The 24819-nt window shown below is 44.6% G+C and overlaps 1 protein-coding gene across 1 annotated transcript in view; it reads left to right on the top strand.

The window, feature by feature from the left end:
• LOC115477917 (myosin heavy chain, non-muscle-like) overlaps positions 1-24819 on the top strand; it is a 172094-nt gene that overhangs the window by 129127 nt on the left and 18148 nt on the right. The window contains exons 14-16 of the mRNA XM_030215053.1: positions 7512-7650; positions 11510-11589; positions 24139-24291. Coding sequence (XP_030070913.1) covers positions 7512-7650; positions 11510-11589; positions 24139-24291 — 372 coding nt within the window. The remainder of the gene's footprint in view (positions 1-7511; positions 7651-11509; positions 11590-24138; positions 24292-24819) is intronic.

Genomic DNA, 24819 nt, shown 5'->3' with positions numbered 1-24819 from the left:
TTTCCGGAGTTTGGCAAGTTGGCCGGTTTTTCCTCCAGTTTGGCGGTTTTTCCCGCCTTAGGCGCCCATCCCCCAATGCCCGCCCTTCCGGTTTTGGCCGGCCACGCTGCTTGGACGGCTTCTTCTTTGGCCGCCCTTGAGGTGGGAGACACTAATAAGATGGCCGCCCTTGACTTGGGCGGTGGTAAAACGTTGGCAAAATTGAAGCGCCATTCTTCCCGCACGGCTCCTTCGCGGAGTGACGTGACGGACGACATTTTGGATGAGCAGTGCGCCTCTCCCCAGCTGTTTGGAGCGCAGGTTGAGAGTGCCTCTAGGGCCGTGGCCCAGGCTGCAGGGGGGGGGGGGGGGTTCTCCCCTGAGTTTATTTTGCTGCTGCATCAGGCCTTTCTGCTGCAAAACGCTGCTCCTGCTCCCCTGTCTGACAAGGGTGATGAGGCTTCTATGATCAAACGCCCTCGGGTGGATCTCCGGGCTTTACGGGACTCTGTCTCCTTTGAGGTAGATGAGGGCAGCGTCTCTGACTTCTCCCAAAGGTCCTTCGGGGATTCTTTGGAGGAGGCTGCTCCTCGCTCTGTTGGAGCTGATGACCCCTCTGCAGCACGGCTCTTTCGCTCAGAGGATTTGCCCAACCTGTTAATGCAGGCCATGGGCATTTTTAAACATTTCCTCTCCGGAGGAAGGCCTTCCCTCAGCCTCGGCAGGCTCAGCTATTATGCTGGGAACTCAGCGCCCGCCTAGAACCTTCCACATTCATGAAGCCATGCAGACTTTAATTTTCGGCTCACTGGGATCCTCCTGAAGCAAGCTTAAAGTAGCCAGGGCCATGTCCCGTCTGTACCCTCTGCCTGAGGGTGAACGGGAGGCCTTTCTCTGGCCCACAGTAGACTCTTTAATCACTGCGGTGACTAAGAAGACGGCTCTGCCAGTGGAAGGTGGCACTGCCCTGAAGGACGCTCAGGACAGGAGCTTGGATGCGACCTTAAAGTTGGCCTTTGAGGCGGCCGCCCTGAGTTTGCAAGCCTCGGTTTGTGGCTCTTATGTGGCCAGGTCATGCCTGACCGTTTTGCAGTGGGCCTCCCCCTCGGATCCTTCCTTGAGGGCGGATTGGCTGGCCCTGGAGTTGGGCTTGGCCTACCTGGCAGACTTGCTGTATGATGTCTTGAGAGCCTTGGCTAAAGGTATGGCTCAGTCAGTCTCTGCCCGTCGGTGGCTATGGCTTAAGCACTGGTCTGCTGACCATGCCTCAAAATCTTGCCTAGCCAAGTTGCCTTTTAAGAGCAAGCTGCTCTCTGGGGATGGGCTGGACAAGATCGTGATGGAGCTCGGCAGTTCTAAAGGCAAGAGGTTGCCGGAGGTCAGGGCACGGGCCGGCAGTGCTCGCCCTGGTTCTTCCAAGGGCCGTTTTCAGGAAGCCCGTTGGTATCGCCCAGGCAAGTCGGGCACCTCTTCCTCCTCCTTCTGGTTAATATGTGTTACAGCTAGAGACCCCTCCACTGGAATAGTGGTGGGCAGAGCTCTAAAGCCTAGGCTGCTAAGAAGCACTGACCAGGCCAGAGATCTGATGATAGCTTTGCAGCTGAGTGCTTGCTGAAGCAGGACCCAGCTGGCACGCCTTATCAGGATCTGGTGTAACATCCAAATACAGTCTAAGGGCCAAGGTGAAGGAATAAATGACTGGAATAGTAAGAAGTTAGGTCAAGTAATTAAATTTAAAATGGAGTCCTTTTCATGAAACATGGATACTTGTCCCTGCATTTTAGAAGAGTTGTTTACAACTCAGGATGTGACAGTTATTGAGAAATAGGTAGAAGGGGGAGAGTTGGGCTTCCGATCTGCGGTCAGTAACTGTAAGAAAAGTAAGATTTGCATACTAAAATATACAGTATTAATGAGCAAAAAGGGTATTTAAGAAGTGCCAATTTGGGAGGAGTTTGGAGATTTTCCCAACTCTACCCAGAGGGCAGAACTACGGTCGGTTACCCTGAAACTTTAACTGATGAGCGTGCCGGATTGATTGAAGTTGCATTGGGTAAGAATAAAAATCAATAGTAACACCTATCCCCCTTGTCTGTATCTATTTCTTGGCTATATACTTATTTCTCCTAATACACCTACACAGATAAAATATCCTCTATATTATCCACATAAGCAAGTAAACTCCTACTCATTAGCACATTATGTGGGACAGCAGATGCACAAAGATGCTCTTAGATGTCAGGAGTCAGAAAGCAGAGGTCAGGTTAAACAGACTTATTTTGAGCCTTCTGGAACCCTCTCTTCACCCCCGTAGACGAGGGTCCAGCGGGGGTCTAGAGAGGGGTAAATAAAACATTCTTCAAGCGAAACTTCTCCCCCAAGCAGAATTCCTTTCACAGAGACCGCCGCCCCGGAGGTGCGTCCTCTGGCCCTCCCCCAGGGTTTCGTACCCAATGACGGGGTCCTGTTCCATGGCCCAGAGCAGATAGGAGGAAGTCTGCAGAGACGGCTACAAGTTGGAGTCCGGCCTCTGAGAGATGGGTTCGTGAACTCTCCCTGCAAGTCTCCCCTCAAGCAGCGGCAGTGCAGCAGACTCTGGACAACCTTATTCGCCTTGGGGCGGTGGTCCCAGTGCCAGTAGATCATCTTGGCAAGGGTTGCTACTCCATTTTCTTTGTTGTGCCAAAGAAAGGAGGTTCTTCTCGGCCTATTCTCGACCTCAAGGGGTCATTCGGGCCTTGAGAGTACGGCATTTCAGAATGCAGACTCTCCGCTCCGTGATAGCTGTGGTACAAAAGGAGAATTCCTGGCATCCTTGGGCATCAAGGAAGCATACTGGTATATTCCCATCTGGCCGCCTCATCAGCGCTTTCTGCGCTTTGCAGTACTGGGCCGGCACTTCCAGTTCAGAGCCCTCCCGTTCGGGTTGGCTACTGCTCCTTGGACCTTCTCCAAAGTACTGGTGGTCATCGTGGCTTATTTCCGCAAGGAAGGAGTGCAAGTCCATCCCTATCTGGACGACTGGCTGATCCGAGCCCCCTCCTATGCAGAGTGTGGGAGAGCTACAGACAGGGTCATTGCTCTTCGGAGCTCCCTGGGATGGATCATCAACTGGGAGAAAAGTCAGCTGCGCCCGACTCAGTCCCTGGAGTATCTGGGTGTTTGGTTCGACACCCAAGTGGGCAGAGTGTTCCTGCCAGACAACCGGAGTCTCAAGCTTCGGGCCCAGGTGGACCAGTTCCTAGCCTCTTCTACTCTTCGGGCTTGGGACTATGGGCAGCTGTTGGATTCCCTGACGGCCACGATGGAGGTAGTGCCCTGGGCCAGGGCCCATATGAGACCACTACATAACTCTCTGCTGCGGCATTGGACTCCGGTTTCGGAGGATTACGCTATACGCCTTCCCTTGGATCCAGCGGTGCGCAAGGCGCTGAGTTGGTGGCTGAGGCCAGACAAGCTGTCCGCAGGAATGCCTCTCACGACCCCGGAGTGGATTGTCCACAACGGACGCCTGCTTGACAGGCTGAGGAGCCCACTGCCTGGGAAGGACAGCGCAGGGGCTATGGTCCCCTGCGGAGGCGAAGTGGTCCATCAACCTCTTGGAACTCCAAGCCATTCGGTTGGCGCTTCTAGAGTTTCTTCAGGTACTGGTACTGAGGCCAGTTCGGCTCCTGTCAGACAATGCCATGGCTGTGGCCTATGTCAATCGCCAGAGAGGTCCCAGGAGCGCCCCCCTAGCCAGGGAGGCCATGAAGCTATGCCTTTGGGCGGAAGCGAATCTGGAACAGCTGTCGGCGGCTCACATTGCGGGAGTCATGAATGTCAAGGCGGACTTTCTCAGTCGCCATACCTTGGATCCCAGGGAGTGGCAGCTGTCTGGTCGGGCATTCTTGGACATCACGAAGCGCTGGAGCAAGCTGAGCTTGGACCTGATGGCGTCCTTGGCCACTTGTCAAGTGCCGAGGTTCTTCAGCAGAGGATGGGACCCTCGAGCTCTGGGGGTCGATGCTCTTCTCCTGCAGTGGCCGGTACAGGAGCTTCTCTATGTGTTCCCGCCCTGGCCCATGATGGGCAGAGTTCTAGGCCGGGTGGCGAAGCACCCAGGCCAGGTGGTCCTGGTGGGTCCAGATTGGCCCAGACGTCCTGGTATGCAGATTTAATCCGGCTTTCAGTGGACAGACCTCTGCGGCTGACAGTGGAGCGGGGCCCTTTGCATCAGGGTCCCGTGTGTGATGGAGGATCCCTCCCCCTCTAGCTCTTGAGCGGAAGCGGCTGAGGAAGAAGGGCTTCTCAGACAAGGTCATCGCCACTATGCTGAGAGCGAGGAAGCACTCTACTTCTACTACTTACGCCAGGGTTTGGCGTACCTTTGCATCGTGGTGCGAGGCAGGCTCTATATCGCCCTTCCCTGTTTCAATTTCTTCAGTGTTGTCGTTCCGGCAAGAAGGTCTGGAAAAAGGCCTGTCGCTCAGTTCGCTTAAAGTCCAGATAGTGGCACTAGCTTGCTTCAGGAGTCGACTGAAGGGTGCTTCCCTGGCCTCGCAGCCAGATGTGGTGCGCTTTCTTAAAGGGGTTAATCACCTGCGCCCCCCTTTGCACTCAATAGTGCCTACGTGGAATCTCAATCTGGTGCTATGGGCCTTGCAGAAGCCGCCATTTGAGCCCTTGTCGAGGGCATCACTGAAGGACCTGACGTTGAAAGCAGTCTTTTTGGTGGCTATCACTTCAGCCAGAAGAGTTTCCGAGCTCCAGGCGCTCTCGTGTAGAGAGCCATTCCTGCGGTTCACTGAGGCAGGAGTGTCGATTCGCCCAGTGCCTTCCTTCTTGCCCAAGATTGTTTCTCGCTTCCATGTGAATCAGCAGCTTTGTCTACCCTCCTTTCATAGGGAGGATTGCCCAGGGGAGTACCCTGCTCTCAAATGTCTGGATGTTAGACGGGTCATCATCAGATACTTGGAAGTGACCAATGATTTCCGGAAATCGGATCACCTGTTCTTGCTGTTCGCAGGCCCTCGTAGGGGTCTGCAGGCATCTAAGCCTACTGTGGCAAGTTGGGTCAAGGAGACGCTTGCGGCAGCTTATGTGGCTGCAGGGAAGGTTCCGCCTATTCAGCTGAAGACTCACTCTACTAGAGCACAGGCGGCCTCGATGGCAGAGTCCAGATCCGTCTCCTTGGAAGAGATTTGTAGAGCAGCTAATTGAGCGTCGGCTCATACCTTCTCACAACATTACTGCTTGGATGTGGCGGCTCGGGCCGAGGCCCAGTTTGGAGCTTCATTGTTGCATTCTGGGATTTCCATGTCCCGCCCTGGGTAAGTACTGCTTCGGTACATCCCACCAGTCTATGGATTGATGTGCTTGATGATATGGAAGGTAAAATTATGTATCATACCTGATTATTTTCTTTCCATTAATCATAGCAGATCAATCCATAGCCCCTCCCAGATATCTGTATTATTTGTGTTCTGGTTATATTTCAGGTTCAAGTTTAGTCTTCAGTTCCTGTTCAGGAGGACTTCGTGTTCAAGTTCTTCCAATTGGATTTTTCCTTGAGTTGAGACGATTTTGTGTTACAGTGAGCTGCTGCTTCCTCTCTCCCCGTTTCGACAGTGGCTGGATTGATAACTAAATTATGCCGGCGCTCCCTCCCGCTTCGTGCAGCAGTAGGGTAGCTTTGTATCCCTCCCGCTTCGGCGGTGTTAGGGTAAGCTAGCTCCTCCCGCAGTTGTGGTAGCTGGATAAGCCAGTTCCCCCCACGTCGGCGGGTGTGGTTCCCCCCTCTCCGCTTCGGCGGTGGTGGGCTGGAATGTTAATCCCCCCCCCCCCCCCCCCGCTTTGGCGGTGGTGGGCTGGGCAGAGTGTCCCTTTGTGGGTGTAATTCTCTAAATGCTGAGTCCTGCGGATGGAGCTTTGATATCGACCATACTGAGGATTTCCTAGTAGCACGTGATCACATATAGAGAGGCAAAAGATTTGCTCTCTATCTCCACCTGCTGGTAGATGGACACAACCCACCAGTCTATAGATTGATCTGCTATGATTAATGGAAAGAAAATTATCAGGTATGATACAGAATTTTACCTTTAGTGTGGCAGTTGTCAGTCCCACTTGATCATCCTCAAGAATTTGTGTTAAATTCAAGTCTAAAGTTTCAGCAGGTACATCAATTCTATTTCCTTGGTCTAATTCTTTCTCCAAAAAAGGTGAAATGTAATATATTTTAGATATAGGCGGATGTGACTGTTCATGAATTTTCAGAACCTCTGTTAAATATTTTTTAAAGGTTATAAGAGGTGAGATTGATAATTGCCTAGGAAAATTTATAAGCCTAAAGGTATTAGATCTTTGATAATTTTCCAAGATTTCAATCCTATTTTGAAGGTAAAGGTTTTCTTTAACCAAGTTAATTTGAATCTGTTGACAATCTTGTTTAGTCTTAGTATTTTTTTCCATATCATTTGCCCATGGCTGTCATTTTTTTATCTAGTGTTGGAATTTTTTCAGACATTTGGTTAAAGTATTGATTCATTGATCACCAGTGCATTTTTTCTAGCTAAAAGGGTGCCGGTACTCAAATGCAAGGCCACTTTCAGGGGCGGGGTGATCACTGAGGGGCCCACCCCATAATAGCCAGGCCCCCCGCAACCAGTTACAGAATCTATGAAAAGGCAGAATTGGTGGGTAAAGCCTGGGCTCTTTCATTAAAACTTGGGGTCCATGTGTCAATTTTAGCAGACAATAGAAAAGGTGCAGGTACTCAGTACCCCCAAGTACCCCCTCAAAAAAAAAGCCCTTTTGATCACGGAGCATTTTTTACCTTGCAGCATTACACACCATGGTATTTTGAAAGGGAAACTCCTCAGGGAAGATTTACATCACACTCTAATAATAATATTATTTAAGTGCATTATCACATGTAATCATTTTTATAGAAGTAAGAAATTAGAGCCTTGAACAGAGGAGGCCTGTTTTTATCTTCCTTTTTACACTGGAGTCTTTTTAGACAATGATGCAGTCTACTGGCAGCTTACTTACACTTCAAGATCTCACAAGTATTTTTATCAAGACTAGTACAGTTAATGGTATTCTGCACCCTTCTCATGCTATGAGTGGTGGTGAAGGAACCAAATTGTAGTCTCTGGGTTTGCAGCTTTAGGGAATGGGACTTGATATATCACATTCTGTGTTTTTTGCAACTACATTCAAAGCGGTTTGTGTGGTATATACAGGTACTTATTTGTACCTGGGGCAATGGAGGATTAAGTGACTTGTCCAGAGTCACAAGGAGCTGCAGTGGGAATCGAACCCAGTTCCCCAGGATCAAAGTCTGCTGCACTAACCACTAGGCTACTCATCCACTCACCACCTTCAATGCACACCCACTCAATTACATTTTTTCTTTAAGACTGCTGTGAACAGTTAAGAATATTATAGATGAGGTTCAGAATATTATACACATTTGATGTACCTGTTTAAAGTTACTTGTCTCATATTTAAAGAATTAACCCCCTTAATATTTGCTTTTACTAAAGGAGCAACTGAACTCTAATAAGAAAACTTTGAATCATGATGAAACACTGCTGGAAGAGAAGCTTCCTGTCTTACAAAATTTACAGAATAAGTTTGCTGAGGAAAGCAAAAATCTTGAAGAAATGAAAAATTATGTTAGAGGTATGTACTCAATGTTAATAATAATAATTAGCGAGGTCCTTTGTTATCCATTTAAATCAGCTTTCACTCACAAATTGCTGGATTTTTGCAAAGGTGAAATTCATTTTACACCAACATGCACCAAATTTTAGGCCATTTGAAACAATGGGTTTATCATACTTGTATCCCAGATTACTTAGCTAATTTCTGTATTCCTTATTATTATTTGTTACATTTGTAACCCACATTTTCCCACCTTTTGCAGGCTCAATGTGGCTTACATATAACCGTTAACGGCGTTAGCCGATTACGGTCTGAACAAATACATGGTTTGGATTAATTCAAAGTGACATTGTGGTAGAATGAGGTACATGTAAGGTAGGTACAGTTGGGGGGAACTTAGAGAGGAAAAGGGGGAAGAAGAGACAGGTAATATTCGTTACGGTCTTTGGTTACATTGTGTCGCAAGTGTCCAGGTATTTTTATGTTGGGTTGGTGGGGTATGCTCTTCTGAACAGGTCTGTCTTTAGTGCTTTCCAAAAATTTAAGTGGTCGAGATTAGTTTTTACTGCTTTTGGCAATGCGTTCCATAGTTGTGCGCTTAGGTAGGAAAAGCTGGTTGCATAGGTGGATTTGTATTTGAGTCCTTTGCTGCTTGGGTAGTGGAGGTTTAGGTATGATCGTGCAGATTTTGTGGTGTTTCTGGTTGGCAGGTCGATGAGGTCTGTCATGTATCCTGGTGCCTCGCCATAAATACTTTTATGCAGATTTTGAAAGTGATGCGTTCTTTGGTAGCCAGTGCAATTTTTCTCTGAGTTCCAAGCAGGGCGGTTCTACCATTAGGTAAGGTGAGGTAGCTTCCTCAGGTGGCAAGACCATGGATCAAATTTAGCAGACAATGGAAAAGGTGCCAGTACTCAGTACCCCCAAGTACCCCCTCAAAAAAGCCCTGTTTTTAACTCTAACAGGTTGCTAGACTCACCTATGTTGCCTGTGGCCCACCTGATGCCTTCTCTCTGCTGCTGTGTCCTGCCCTCTCTGCTGCAACTTCCTGTTTCTAGACAGTAGGACCCAGTGACAGAGGGAAGACATCAAGTAAGCCAAAGGCAGTGTAGACAACCTGTTACAGTTTAAAACTAGATCTAAGGTAGCTGGGGGGGGGGAGCCGGACTTGAGAGAGAGGGTCAGTAAGATTGCTGCATTGAGGTAAGGACATTTGAGGGAGATGCCAGATTGAAGGCAGTGAGGGGGGGGGGGAGTATGGAGAGAGATATATGCCGGATTGAGGGGGGGTGTCAAGAGAGAGAGATGCCAAATTAATCTCTGGAATTTGTTGCCAGAGAATGTGGTAAAAACTTTCCTGCCTGGTTAAATCGTGTTGGCCAACCCAGGAGTCAGTATCAGCTGGACAGTGCTCCTGAATATATGCTCTGACTACTGTAGCACTCTTCAGTTAGTGGTGAGGCAGAGCTAGGAGTTATGTGGCCACCAGTGATATTCAGTGCTGGTACACAAATAGCCAACTGGGCATGTAGGACCACATAAAAAGCAGTCCTAACTATGCCGGGTTAGCTGTATGGGTACATCATTGAATGCTGGCCATGTCTGCATACCTTCCAGGTACTGCTAAACATCTGGATATTCAGTGCCAGTGCCTTGATAGCTTCCCTCCTAAATCTTTTGAACTTTGATCTCTTAGCAACATACAAGATAATGTTCATCTGGCAGTGGTCAGCATTTCTTTAAAGGTGGGTTACGTGGAGGGACATTTTCGATATGGGATACAAAACGTCCAAAATCTGAGTAGGAAAGAAGGTAATTTTCAAAAAAGAAAAACGTTTATCTTTTGTATTTGAAAATAGATGGTTTTGTAATTTGGACGTTTTATTTTTGGTATATTTTCAAACAAAAAACGTCCAAGTGCAAAATGCACAAAATCAAGCCATTGGGATGTAAGAGGAGCCAGCATTTTTAGTAGGCTGGTCCCCCTGACATCCCAGGAAAGCAATAGGGCACCCTGGAGGGCACTGCAGTGGACTTCATAAAGTGCATCCAGGTACACATCTTACCATTGCTCTCTTATCTTGTTGGCTGAGCCCCCCCAAAACCCACTACGCCCAACTGTACACCACTACCATAGCCCTTTCGAGTGAAGGGGGCACCTATATGTGGGTACAGTGGGTTTCTGGTGAGTTTTATAGGGCTCACAGTTTCCTCCATTTGTAACAGGTAGGGAGAGGTATGGGCCTGGGTCCACCTGTCCGCAGTGCATTGCACCCACTACTAGACTATTCCAGGGACCTGCATGCTGTTCTAATGGACTGGAGTATAACATCTGAAGTTGGCATAGAGGCTGGCAAGTAATGTTTTTAATCACATTTTTGGGAGGTGGGAGGAAGTTAGTGACCACTGGGGGGGAGTAAGGGGAAGTCACCCCTGATTTCCTCCAGTGGTCATCTCGTCATTTAGGGCACCTTTTTGTGTCTTAATCATTATAAAAACAGGTCTAGCTCAAAACATCTTAGTGTTAGTCTTGGACGGTTTTGTTCTGTTCCTTTATGGCTAAAAACGTGTAAGTGTTAGGAATGCCCAAATCCCATCCCTGACACGCCCCCTTGTGATTTGAACGCACTTCTGATGGACTTCATAGAAAAACATCTAAAAATTGGTTTTGAAAACACCAATTTGGATGTTTTTGTGAGAAAAATGTCCAAATGCAGATTTATGCCACTCTTTGGACGTTTTTTTCTTTTGAAAATGAGCCCAATAGTAATGAGATGCAAAACATGTCCTTAAATTGTGGTGAAATAACTCCAGCTTTTAGCTAGGGTTATTTTTCTTCCTGGAAGCATCGGGCCGCCAAGCCTACTTGTTTGCCTGCTAGAGACTGATGTCTCTGGATTCAGGGACCAGGCCAGAGAACTGCAGCTAACACAGCCCTAAAATAGTTTTTTTTTTAAATTTTTCTTTTTACAGGTCCCATGCTAATTTTTCCATTAGCATGTGAGACCTGCTAAAATATAAATGCGGGAGCACTTACCGCCTCCTATTTAGGAGGTACTAAGTGCTCCCGCATGAAGTCTGAGTTATACAGTTAGTACACACACTTCCATATCCCTCCCAAAAAATTAACAACATAAAAATAGCACAGAATTAGTGCTTATTGACAGGCAAATTACTGCAAAACTCTAATAGATTTTGTGATAAGCCTTTTCTCATGTGCAAAGCCTATGTTAGGGCTCAGCACCATTTAATAAAAGGGCTGCTAAGTGATTTTTATTTACTTTTTTTTTTTTTCAATTTTGTACTGCATAAGGGACTGGAGACCTATAGCACTTTACTGAGAAGACTGTACTGATATGAGGGTATGGAACAGATGCACTAAGCATTTCCCCCAAAGATAAAAAAATAACAGGACCCCTTTGTAATAACGATATGCAAAAGCAAAAATATGTTCAGTTTGTTTTCAGATTTTTGGACTTTTTTTTCTAATTTTGGTACTGTTTTTTGGTTAAGATTTCTTTAATAAAAAGATGTTTTAAAATATACATTAGATACATTAGAACTTTTTAATGCATGGCAAATAGATTGTGTATGCATTAAACTGATTTTGTGCGCACTAAATTTTTAAAGCTGCACTAACAAACCAAATGAGCGCTAATAAATGCACATCCCTACCTTATACTGTAGTCCCTGTTTGCCTTATTTGGCATAGAAACTGGTCATTCTAATGAGTTAATTTGTAGTTTCTGGACACTTAAGGTATTAAGCAATGTTCAGGTGGTTCTCAGGTCTAGAGACTCAATAAGAGACTCAATAACCCTACTATAGCACTCTAAATAAAGGTGGATGTTTGTGTGGTGTACCCTTTTTATTATAGGTCTGACACAGAAACAGAAGTCATTGGAGTACTCCACTAATACGAAAAAGAAGGCATTAGTAAAGCTGTCAAAGGTCAAGGTAAACCAAAGTTCTGTACCTACTTTTATTATTAACCTACTATCCATTTATGACAAAATGTTCAAGGAACAATAAAAATTACTACATTGCTTTAAGAAATGAATTTCTGAAAGAGTTGTGCACTTGTACAAATAGTTAATCTGCCAAAATCAACCATATTTGGGTTAGTGGTTTTCTAGCCACTAGATAAAAACTACTAGGTCTATTTTAAAAAATCCAGATGCTGAACTTTAAAAGTTCCAATGCTGGGTGCCTAACTTAGGGACCCTTTTACTACAGGGCACTATGCTCTTAATGTGGGGTTAGTGCGCAAGAGCAGGCAACACAAAACATGTTAAAGTGTTTTGCAGTATTATACCTGTGTGTGCGCTCTAACCCATGTGTTACCTATTTATTTATTAAATTTTATATAGGTTTTTTTATTGAGGAAAAGTACAAGAATCAAAATACAAACTGTGATCAATACAAAATAGCAGTCTGAGAAACAAATCATAAAATACAAGATCCTCAAAGAGACACAAATTTCATTTAATTTATGCGGCTTATGTTTGATATAACAATATAAGAACTCTCGTTTACATAACAGTAAAAACAAATCTATTAACATTCAGTTACTAGCATAGTGAATAATGAAAATATAAATCACAAGGATATATATGAAATCATAAATCTGAACCTGTAATTTTAAGGTTTTCTAGAATAAATCCCCTTTGAACACCCACATACCCCCAAAATATGTTTTAAACAAAATGTCGATACCAGAAGTCTGTGCCACACAAAAGGTTATAAGCCCATGATTTCTACTCAAGCACAGTGATGAAGAAAAAGGCCCCATATTCATTCCCATTTGTCCAAGGACTGAGTAGTTTTCTGGGCTATAATCTTTTCCATGCTGGAGATGAACCAAAATTAATAAGCCATTTATAAACTGGGGGTACAGCTTCTGACTTCCAGGCTGTCACCAAGGTGAATTGGGCTGCTTTAAGACAACGTTGGACTAAGTGTTGCTGGTGCTAAAATAGAGAAATAGACCTTTAACTACTACAACAAATCATTTCTATAGCGCCACCAGTCGTACGCAGCATAAAAAATCCTTGGGTCCCAAGGACTCAAGACCCTTAGCCAAGTCTGAAGTTTATATTACACCACTTTCCAATTTGCCTGCACCCTAGGACATGACCACCAGATATGGCCCATAGTGTCCCACATTACCTCCAGAGCTAGGGAGAAACCACAGGGAACATATGATGTAGTCAAACAAGATACCACCTATATGTGATTTTGACTCCATTTTCCTGAAATTTAACTGCTCATGTAAGTCAAGGCAGTACAGCTTCCATCGCCTTCCAATCATGCTCCCCATATTGGGTGCCCAACACACACTCCCACGTAAGTCTGTGAGCCAGGTTAAGGGGGGCCTTGTCTCTAAAGTAAAGATATAATACAGAGATTAATTTGTGAGTGTTACTAAAATCTTCCCCAAGATCTTATTTTCTCTTATGACTCTGGACTTAATTGACCCTCTTGTCAGGAAGTCACAAGTTGTAGATAGGCATAGTGATCCTTTGTCAGTAATTGATAATCTTGAGCCAAATTCTCAAAAGGTATCAAATCATCATCATCAAAAGCTGTTCCCAAGTGGTTAGACCTTTCAGGGCCCAGTGCTTAAAAATTGTTGAAGCTAATCCCAGAGGGAAAAGTTATCCAAAACTGGAGAGAGCTAGCCATATGAAATCTTTCTCTGCCCCATACTGTCCTAAATCCAAAAGGTATATTGAGTAGTAAAGCAAGTAGTATCAGCTAATTTTCTATGTTTAGGAGCCAAATTAAAGAGGACAGAGGAGAAGGCCCCACATAAACTTGTTCAATCCTGACCCATAATTTTTAAGAGTGGCCATGCACAGCTTGTTTCCTTTCTGTAACAAAACAGTGGGTTTTTACGTCTGTAAAACTGCCTTATTTCTTGAAATGTATTTTTGTAGTTTGGCCAACAGGTGGTACATGTTAATGTTTAAAGCTGTTAACAGAGAACTGTCTGTTCCTTCTTTAGGGGCCTTTTACTAAACTGTGGTAAAAAATGGTCTATGGTAGTGTAGGTGTGTGTATTGGGTGCGCACCGGGCCAGTTTTTACCACATCTACAAAATGGCTTTTTTTTAATGAGACGGGAAAAGGGCCTGTGGTAAAAATGAAACCAGCGTGCACACAAAACCGGCCTGAGCCCTTAATGCCACCCATTGATCTAGCAGTAAAGGCTCACGTGCTACACACGTGGCGACTGGTCGCCACGTGGCAAGTGCTGATTACCAACAGAACCAGCGTGCGCATGAGGAAATAAATAATTCATCCATGTGTTATGGGCACATGCCAAATCTGAAATTACCGCCAGGAGGGCATGCTGGCCTGATGATAGTCTCATTTGGGCGTGTGCTGCACATGTGTAGAGCCTACCACAACTTAGTAAAAGGGCCTCTTAGTTAACACAGATATGAGGTAACCTGCCAGCTACTTTTAAAACTTGTTGTTCTGGGCTCTGATTGGCCCAGGAGCTCAAAATTCATCTAGGATGTACTGGCTTTTTCTCCATTCTTAGTCAGGGAGAAAAGAGAGCAGAATCTCTTTGCTGAGGCCCTGTGAACAGTTATATGTGATAACTTGTGAGCTGCTATATGTCCTGATATCCCAGGTACTATTTAGATAGTAAACAAATGTTTAGTTAGTTTTATAATTGATCCATATTTGTTATCATTTACTGTTTGCTGATTGCACCTTTTCTGTTCATTGTTTAAATTTTTTTATGACAATAAACATTCTTAGTTTATTGCCTCTGTTTTTCTGGACTGATTAAGAATCCTGGTGGTTTGCATGTTGGGTCTGTGGATACTTTCTAGGAACTGTGGGACCACTGGGAGTGTGGCACCAGTAACCTAAGAATCACTGGGGATAATTTGAGAGCGGGAGACTCACCCAGAGACTGTTGGGACCCAGTCGGTGGGAGGAGGATGCTAGTGTAGAGCACAAGCAGCAGGTGCAGGTGGACCTGAGCTGTGCTGGGGATAGACTCTCCAACTGGCTACAGGGTAGCCCCAGGTGTATGGCTAGGTGTTTCGTGACACTATCCCTATAGAGTATACTTCTAGGCATTATAGGATGCTTAATACCACAGACAAACTGAACAATCCTATCCTGTAAATAAGAAAGAAAAGTGTCTGGAACAGAGTTGGTCAAAACTTGAAACAAATACAGAAATCTGGGCAGAAGATTCATATTAATAGTGGCCACCCACTCATAGCAGAAGTGAGGTCCAATGCTCGAGGTCTACCTTTACTTCCTGTAAGAGGGAAGGATAATTAGCCTGAAACAGATCTGTACATGAAAGTGTAATATAAACCCCCACCCCAAATATTAAAGTAACTTCTCCACTAATGTAAACCCTGCTAAGCTAACTGCTTTTAACACATTGTCTGGCAATGAATTCCAGAGTTTAATTACACGCTGAGTGAAAAAATATTTACTACTCAGTAGCTTTATTGCATGCCCCATAGCCCTAGTATTTTTGAAAAGAGTAAACGAGTGATTTATCTCTGCCCGTTCCACTCCACTCAGTATTTTATAGACCTTTATCATATCTTCCCTCAACCATCTGTTCTTCAAGCTGAAGAGCCCTAGCTACTTTAGCCTTTCCTCATAGGGAAGTTGTCCCATCCCCTTTATCATTTTCATCGCCCTTCTTTGTACCTTTTCTAGTTCCGCTATATCTTTTTTTAGATCTAGTGACCAGAATTGCACACAGTATCTGAGGTGCAGTTGCACCATGGAGCAATACAAAGGCATTATAACATTCTCATTTTTGTTTTCCATATAATAACTCTTCCTCTCTATGATTCCCTAATGTGTCTGTACACACGAACCTTATTCTACCACAACATTACTGTATTTGTTCATACTGGAATTGGCGAACGCCTTTACGGTACTATGTAAGCCACATTGAGCCTGCAAATAGGTGGGAAAATGTGGGATACAAATGTAACAAATAAATACATAAATAAATTATTACCTAATAATTCCTAACATTCTATTTGCTTTCTTAGCCACCACTGCACACTGAGCAGAGGGTTTCAATATATCATCAGCGATGACACCTACATCCTTTTCCTGGTCGGTGACTCCTAATGTGGAACCTTGCATCATGTAGTTATAGTTTGGTTCCTCTTTCTCACATGTTGACCCTCCCTTACCTAATCTTCAAACACTAAGAACTATACCTGTTATCATGAAGTGAAATGATTATGTCATTACCATACTCTGTAAGCCACACTGAGCCTGCAAATAGGTGGGAAAATGTGGGATACAAATGCAATAAATAAAATAAAATAATAAAATTAAACGTCTTCTGTCATTTAGATGCCCACTCTCCCAGTCTCATAAGGTTCTCTTGCAGTTTTTTTTACAATCTTCTTGCGATTTAACAACTTTGAATAACCTCACTAGTTATTCCTATCTCTAGATCATTTATAAGTATGTTAAAAAGCAGTAGTCCCAGCACAGACCCCTGGTGAACCCCACTATCTGGTCTTCTCCATTGAGAATACTGACCATTTAACCCTACTTTCTGTTCTTTTAACCAGTTTTTAGTCCACAATAGGACATTACCTCCTATTACGTGACTTTCCAGTTTCCTGAGGAGTCTTTCAGGAGGTACTTTCTCAAATGCCTTTTGAAAATCCAGATACACAATATGGACTGTCTCACTTTTGCACACATGTTTATTCACCCCTTCAAAGAAATGTAGTAGATTGGTGAGGCAAGAGATCTATCTTATAATCCACATCTCCAAGCTGAAGCCTACAGTTATCAGGGTGTTCTCAAACTGTGGTTACAAAGGGATCCATCACCAATGCAAAAAGCAAAGATGTGATGGAGCAGTCCTGATACATACCCCTAGCTAAATACAACATGAGAACATAAGAATAACCATACTGGGTCAGACTAATGGTCCATCTAGCCCAGTATCCTGCTTTCAACAGTGGCCAATCCAGGTCACAAGTACCTGGCAGAAACCCAACTAGTAGCAACATTTCATCCTACCAATCCCAGGGCAAGCAGTGGCTTCCCCCATGCCTATCTCAATAGTAGACTATGGACTTTTCCTTCAGGAACTTGTCCAAACCTTTTTTAAACCCAGATATGCTAACTGTTGTTACCACATCCTCCGGCAACGAGTTTCAGAGCTTAACTATTCTTTGAGTGAAAAAATATTTTCTCCTATTTGTTTTAGAAGTACAGTGCAATCCGCTTAAGTGCAAGGGTCTGCGACCAAAGAAATACATTCCATTAACCACAGCGTGCACTTAACCGTTGTGACCCAAAGAAGCTTGACATCTGATAAACATATATACAGTACTGTTTATTATATGTACAGTATACAGTCTCCGTTAACTGACGTTAGGCTTACTTGAAGTAATCAGTCATAGTCCTCTGTACACTCTTGTGTCTGTGAGTTCCATAGAGTACATCTGCCAGATGGTAAAAACTGTCATAGCACTGACATCCAGTGGCCTCCAGATAGGCCCGCATGGTGTTGAGACTCTCCAGCACTCTTGCAAAAGTGACAGGAGGTTGTTGAATTTCGTCAGCATGTGCCTCACTGCTCGTTTCATCATCTGTTTCATCATCAGCCATTGCCTGCATGTAGGCGCATATCTGGACATCAGCGCTGTGTGTCAGCTGTTTGTAGATTGTAATCAACAGCTACGTAGTGATGAAACTCCTCTTCAGTAATACCGGCTGAGATGTCAATAGCCTGTTCATCTGAAGCATTTGCAACAGCTGCATCTGTTTCGTCCCTCTCCACATCCCTAGCAAAGCTTGCCCGCTTGTAGCAGTTCACAATGGTTGCCTGTGTAACATAATTCGAGGCTTCTTTCTGCATATGTAGGGAATCCAACAGTGATAGATTACGATCCGGTTCAACAGCACGTTTATCCTTGCCAGTCTGGTCATCCATAATTCTCATCAGACGATGTAGCACAAGGTTGGATCAGAGAGGTAGTATTTGGTGGCAGGAAGACCACCTTGACGATAGACAGCCTGACATCATCACTGTGTGCAGCACAATTATCACAAAGCAACAAAATCTGACGTTTTTGTGCCCACATTCTAGTGTCTAACTTCTTTAGCCACTGCTTCCAAATTTCCTCAGTCATCCATGAATTTGCGTTAGCCTCGTATGACACAGGAAGTCGCTTAACATTCTTGAAGCAATGGGGCTGTTTGCTCTTTCCAATGACGAGTGGTTCCAACTTCTCACTCCCATCCATATTGCAGCATAGGAGGATCGTCAGTCGGTCCTTTGACATTTTACTTCCTGTAGTTTCAGCTTGTTTGAATGCAAGTGTTCCATCAGGAATCGCTTGCCAGTAGAGACCATTTTCGTCAGCATTGAAAATGTCACGAGGTGCAAACTCGTTCAAGATGGTAGGAAGAACTGAAACAACCCAATTTTCAGCACCAAAGCCATCAGTGTCTTGTTTTTCACCATGGTGTTTCTTGAATTTTATGTTGTCCCTCTCCTTCCATCTTTCCAACCATCCAACAGTGGCTTTGAATTCAGTTAGTTCAAGACTTTCAGCTAGCTGATTAGCTTTCTCCATAAGCAGTGGACCACTGACAGGAAACTGTCTGCTCCTGACTTGAGAAAATCACCGAAGAAGAGCATCTTCTATATCCTTAGCTTTTCCCGCCCATTGACGTTTCCTGTGTGGATTTGTATTGTTTTGCCAGTCTTCCAGAAGCTGGTCTTTCTGCTTCAAGATACATGAAATTTGACTGGTATTGACACCATATTCTTTAGCAGTAGATGCTTGACTTTGTTTGTTTTACAGTTGCGCGACGAAGACAACGACGACTCCAGTGTACGCTCTAACAACATTCTTTTGCTTATTCTGCCTGTGGCAGTTAACCAATGAGATTTCAAATTTACCGCCCCTTTGTCATGCGCCAATCGGCTTCCATATTCCATGCATGCGCTTATGCGGAGCCTTTCCTGCAGAGGAGCGGTCTTAAACCATGCATATAAGCGAATCTTGCACTTATCAGTGGTGTGCTAAACCGAAGTTTGTCACCATAGAAATTGATGGCGCCAAAAACGGGACTGAAGTACAGCATGCAGTTAAACAGAGCTTGCGCTTATCCGACATGCACTTAAATGGAGTGCACTGTATTTCCATGTAATGTCATTGGGTGTCCCCTGGTCTCTGTACTTTTTGAAAGAGTGAAAATTCGATTCACTTTTACTCATTCTACACCACTTAGGATTTTATAGACCTCAGTCGTATCCCCCATCATCAACTCTTTTCCAAGCTGAAGAGCACTAACCTCTCTAGCCTTTCCTCATATGAGAGGAGTTCCATCCCCTTTATCATTTTGGTCACTCTTCTTTGAACCTTTTCTAATTCCACTATATCTTTTTTGAGATACAGAGACCAGAATTGAATGCAATACTCAAGTTGAGGTCACACCATGGAGCAATACAGAGGCATTATAATAATCTTATTTACCATCCCCTTCCTAATAATTCCTAGCATCCTGTTTGCTTTTTTGGCCACCATCACACACAGCAGAAGATTTCAGCTTATTGTCTACAATAACAGATCTTTTTTTGGGGTTCTGACTCCTAAGGTAGACCCCAGCATCAGGTAACTTTGAGTCGGATTATTCTTCCCAATGTGCATCACTTTGCATTTGTCCACATTAAATTTCATCTGCTATTTTGATGCCCAGTCTTCCTGCAATTTTTCACAGTCCACATGTGTTTTGACAGTTTTGAATAGTTTTGTGTCATCTGCAAATTTAATCACCTCATTTGTCTTTCCAATTTCCATATCATTTATAAATGTTAAGTATCTCCGGTCTCAGTACCGATCCCTGTGGCACTGTCCTCCATTGAGCAAAATAACCGTTTAACTCTATCTTCTGTTTTCTGTCCAATAGCCAATTCTTAATCCATAGAAGGACATTGCCCTCCTATCCCGTGCCTTTTAATTTTCTCAGGAGTCTCTCATGAGGAACATAGAAAAGCTATTACCATTAATCCATACACACACACACACACACACACACACGTAGCTGAGTGTAAAAGGCCCTAATTCAATCCCCACAGACCTATACCAAATTTGGACAAAATCGACAGTATCAGTGGCCAGTGAGCCCAAGAAGGCAAAGTGGGGTCTGAGTAGACTATGTAATGTCAATCAGATCAACAGTGTGGCGAATGTTGTCTGAGGCTTGTCTGCCAGGGATAAACCCCACCAGATCGGGATGAACTTTAGCAAGAATTTTAAATAAAGTGGTTCTTTGAAATCTTATCTCCCGTTCTCCTGGAGTCATTGGTCCATTTCCCACTCTCTTTCTGTGCTAGAATTTTAACATCAACATTAAGCTCTGATATAGGATGATAAGACCGACAATCAGCAATACCTTGTGGCTTAGGAATCACTGCAATCCAAGCCTCCAACATAATAGGCGGCAAAGACTTGACTTGGCGTACTGCACTGAGATTATCAGCAAGCAATGGTGCCAATTCAAAAACAAAAGTTTTGTAAAACTCTCCAGAAAATCCAAACAGTACATACCCGGGGCTTTATAGGCTGGAAGAGACTTAATAACTTAGACCAGCTTAGTAGCTGTTATCTCACTGTCTAAGCTTGCAGAATGTTCTGGAGTCAAAGTAGGAAGGCTCAGCTAAATAAGACTCAGTATTCACAGGGTTGCATTATTTACTGACAGTGCCCTTCTGTCGCTAACCTATCTTTTTCTTTCCTTGTGTAATTTGATGAAGGAGATCAAGACATTTTCGATTGCCTCAGCTTTTAAAATGAACGTTTCTAAAACTGAAGCATTTAACATTAATTTGCCACAGGATGGACTGCTTAGATTACAGTCAGCATACTCCTTTAAATGGATGGATAAGAGCAAATGTTTCCTGGGGATTAACTTAACTAGAAAGTACTCAGATCTCTTTGCAGCAAACTACCCTTTGTTAATTTGTAAGATTAAAGTAGATTTGAAGAGATGGGACTCCTTGTTTGTTTGTTTCTTGGTTTGGTAGAATTGCTGCATTTATTTATTCTAAATGTTGCCAATACCCTTCCTAAACAGTTTTTTTTTTTTTAAATCTAGTCCAGTGTTTCCCAAGTCCGGTCCTGGAATACCCCTTGATAGTCAGGTTTTCAGGATATCCACAATGAATATGCATGAAAGAGATTTGCATATAATGGAGTGTCACGTCTGTGGTCGTGACCCCTCACAGCCTCTACCTGATGTCTGGGGGTCCGCTTCTGAGCTGGCTTCTGCCTATCCTTTCTGGAGTAGTTCTGTGTTTGGGAAGATCTGTTTCGGTTTCCTGACTCTGGCTGCCGTCATCTGGGTTGGATCAATGGCGGTAGCCATCTTGGATGGCTCAAGAGTCGTAGCCATCTTGGATAGCTCAAGGGGTACAGCCATCTTGGATAGATCATATCATAGGAAGCCATCTTGGAGTAACGAGGACAGGAAGGAAGCCCTTATTTGGTCCTTAGAGATCTCCTGTGGGAACAGCCTCCATAGTTACTCAGAGTTGCTGCAGCTGCTGCACCTCAGGTGTGGATGGGCTTTATTAATCACCTAGAGACTGCAGTCAGTTGCCTTTGCATTGCGTCTTAGGCCCTGGTACGTGGGTGCTGGTGCACTTCTACCTGAGAGACTTTGTCTGATCCTGATTCTGCGTTTGCTGGTTTCTTGCCTTTTGAACCCTGCCTGTTACTGGACTATTGTCGCGTTCCCGAGGACCTTGGCATACTGTCAGGCTTCTTCCCCGGGAGCACTGGGTTCGTGAGTCCTTGGGCCACTACCGTGGAGCGGCAGTGGCAGGCAAGATCACCTTCAAGGTAGAGACGAGACAAGACTGGACCGGAACCCCGGACTGGAGTTCTACACAGGAATACCCAGGACTGGAACACACCGGACAGGTGCGCACTGGAGTGGAGCCCGCTGGACTGGAACACACTGGACCTAGGCTTCACCTACGCTTAGCCACCTTTCCCCAAGGGTTGAGCCCTCAGGTTCGGGCAGCCGGCAGGGCTTACAGGAAAAACCGGAACTGGAACTTGCAAGCAGGAACAGCAGGAATCAGGATACAGAAGTGCCCCCAGGCACCTAGGCGAAAGCAAGGCAGACAGGCAGGGAATGTCCGGATTCCGGCAGTAGGCAGGTTCAAAGCAATACACTAAGCAAACACAGGAGAACTGGTAAAGCTGTACACAGGCTAACAAGCAAAGCTGTGCCCAAGCTAACAAGTCAAACACTAGAAACATACACTAAGCAAACACAGGAGAGCTGGTAAAGTTGTACACAGGCTAATCAAGCAAAGCTGTGCCCAAGCTAACAAGTCAAACACTAGAAACATACACTAAGCAAACACAGGAGATCTGGTAAAGCTGTACACAGTCTAACAAGCAAAGCTGTGCCCAAGCTAACAAGTCATACACTAGGAACTCACACAGAGCAAACACAGGAGAACTAGTAAAGCTGTACACAGGCTAACAAGCAAAGCTGTGCCCAAGCTAACAAGTCAAACACTAGAAACTCACACTGAGCAAACACAGGAGAACTAGAAAACCTGTTCACAGGCTAACAAGCAAAGCTGTGCCCAAGCTAACTAGTCAAACACTAGGAACTCACACTGAGCTGGACAATGTAGCAGTGCACAGCACACTTTACATACCAGGGCCCTTAGACGAAATGCAAAGGCACGGGCTGCAGTCTCTAAGTGATTAATAAAGCCCTTCAGCACCAGAGGCACAGCTGCAGCAATCACCTTGCTTCCAAACAGAGGCTTGACACTCAGAGAAGTCAGCCCACAGGAAGAACAAGCGGGAGCCATCTTGGATACTGGCATAGAGGAGTCAGCAGCCATCTTGGAAGAGGCATAGCCCACACAGGTGAGGTCCAGTAAGGCAATCAGCACACAGAGCCAGAGAGAAACTAAGACAGACACAGAGACAAGCAGAAGCCAGCACAGCCACTGACTCCCAGAAACAGGGCAAGTATGAGGGTGGTCACGGCCACAGAAGTGACAACTATTCTTCTGCTTGCCGCCTGCCTAGACCCTGCCTGTTACTGGACTATTCTTCTGCTTGCCGCCTGCCTAGACCCGGAGTGTTACTGGACTATTCTTCTGCTTGCCGCCTGCCTAGACCCGGAGTGTCACTGGAATATTCTTCTGCTTGCCGCCTGCCTAGACCTGGAGTGTTACTGGACTATTGTTTTGCTTGCCACCAGCCTTTTGAACCTTTGCCTGGACCTGTCTTCTGCTTGCTGGCTGACTGCCAGAGACCTAGCCTGGATTTACCGGTACGTCTGTTCTGCCTTGCTTCTGGTGTGGGGTGGTTTTGCCTGCCACTGCTGCTCCTCGGCAGTGGCCCAAGGGCTCACAAGCCCAGTTCCTGTTTAGTGAACGTGACATGGAGGCAGTGTATGCAAATGAAGTTCATTCATATTCATTGTGGTTATCATGAAAACCTGACTCACAAGGGGTACTCCAGGACTGGATTGGGAAACACTGATCTAGTCTACAGCATCGTTTGACCAAATACATGTGCAACAATAAGACTCCTTGGCTTTCCAGGAACATACTGTATCGGGATAGAAAGATGGAAGGTCAGGAGGAAGTGATGCCAGTTTCCTGAATAGGTGCCTGATTTTGGGCTTCATTGTGGCCAAGCTGCTGCGCCTTTCTACACTGCTTGGTCACAATGTGCAGCTGGAAGAATATCGGCGGCAGAATTTGGAGCTGCTATGGGAAGGGGTACAGACCCAAAGAGAAGTTGTCCAGCAGCTCGCACGGCTGTAGCATAGCATCAAGGGGCTACATGAAGACATTCAAGCTCACACGAGTCCTAGTGCACCAATAGGTGATGCAGCAGCCCCATTTAGAAGGAATCAATCCAAAGAAGCATAGCAGAGACTAGATGTCAACACTGGTAATTGGGAAACAAATCCAGTACTGGGCAGATTTCTATGGTCTGTGCCCTGATGGTGGCTGGATAGATTTGGATGGGCTGGAATGGACAAGGACAGTGCCAGACAGACTTCTACAGTCTATGCCCTGAACAAGGCATGGACAAATCAAGATCAGGTATACTATACATATGTTGTATCACCTCATACCTTATGTAATGAGTTTATCTTCTCGGGGAGACTGGATGGACCGTACAGGTCATTATCTGCTGTCATCTACTATGTTATACGTAATACAAGAGTTCCGTGTGCTAAATCCATGTTGGATCTGCCCCATTGTCATGTCCATATGGCCAGAAAACAGGGGTGATGCAAGAAACAGACTGGTGCTGGTCAAAATAACAGAAACTATTATTTAAAACAAAATTACTGGTCATGACCTGATGGTGAAGAGCAAACATTAATTTAGCAAAGGGAACTCTTGCGAAGACTCTGGTAGCACTTTCAAACAGCAATTGATATACCAGCTGATTAACTGAGTATTTGCTAACAGGAAGAAAACACAGCTGAACTAAAAGAGCGGCGTGCAGCAGTCCTGATTCAAATACAAAAACAAACAGACGATTTGATGGCCTTGGAGAAAGATATCTATGAAGTAAGCAGAAAACTCGAACTTGCCCAGATGGAAAATGGCCGGTTAAAAATAGTGAGTAGAAGATACATTTATTTAGTTGTAATGCAGAATTTGATATTTATCTTTAGACAAATGTATTTGAGCAGGTGGAGGGAAACTTCAAAGTTGTTTTCTCAGATAAAATACTGTTTTACCTGCAGAAACATTTTTTTGATTGCATACCATTAATGTAGGTAAAATCATATGCTCAAAAGCGCCCCATAAGGTCTTATTCTTAATTTACCAAGTTTAATTTGCATGTAAAATTATGTTGCTTGTTCCATAACACGTAATTTAACATGCAGGATTGCCACACCAAGGATTGTTTCACAGGAGTCATATAATTAGCCTTATTGACCTGACGTGACCTGACATGATCATGTTTTGGCATGTGCCTGCATTAGGGGTTCCTAATGCACTATGCACAGAACTGTATGATCTATATAATCTACCAGCGTATTGATGAATTTTCAGAAACATATATGGTCCTGTCTTAGGCCTGTACATCTTTCTGAATGTTGATTATTGTAATTGAAGGATTTTAAAGATTGCTTTTCAACG

The sequence above is a fragment of the Microcaecilia unicolor genome, chromosome 9 (genome assembly GCF_901765095.1).
Source record: "Microcaecilia unicolor chromosome 9, aMicUni1.1, whole genome shotgun sequence".
Lineage (NCBI taxonomy): Eukaryota > Metazoa > Chordata > Amphibia > Gymnophiona > Siphonopidae > Microcaecilia > Microcaecilia unicolor.
Note: the sequence above shows the minus strand (reverse complement) of the source record. Positions and strands in the feature narration are given on the sequence as shown.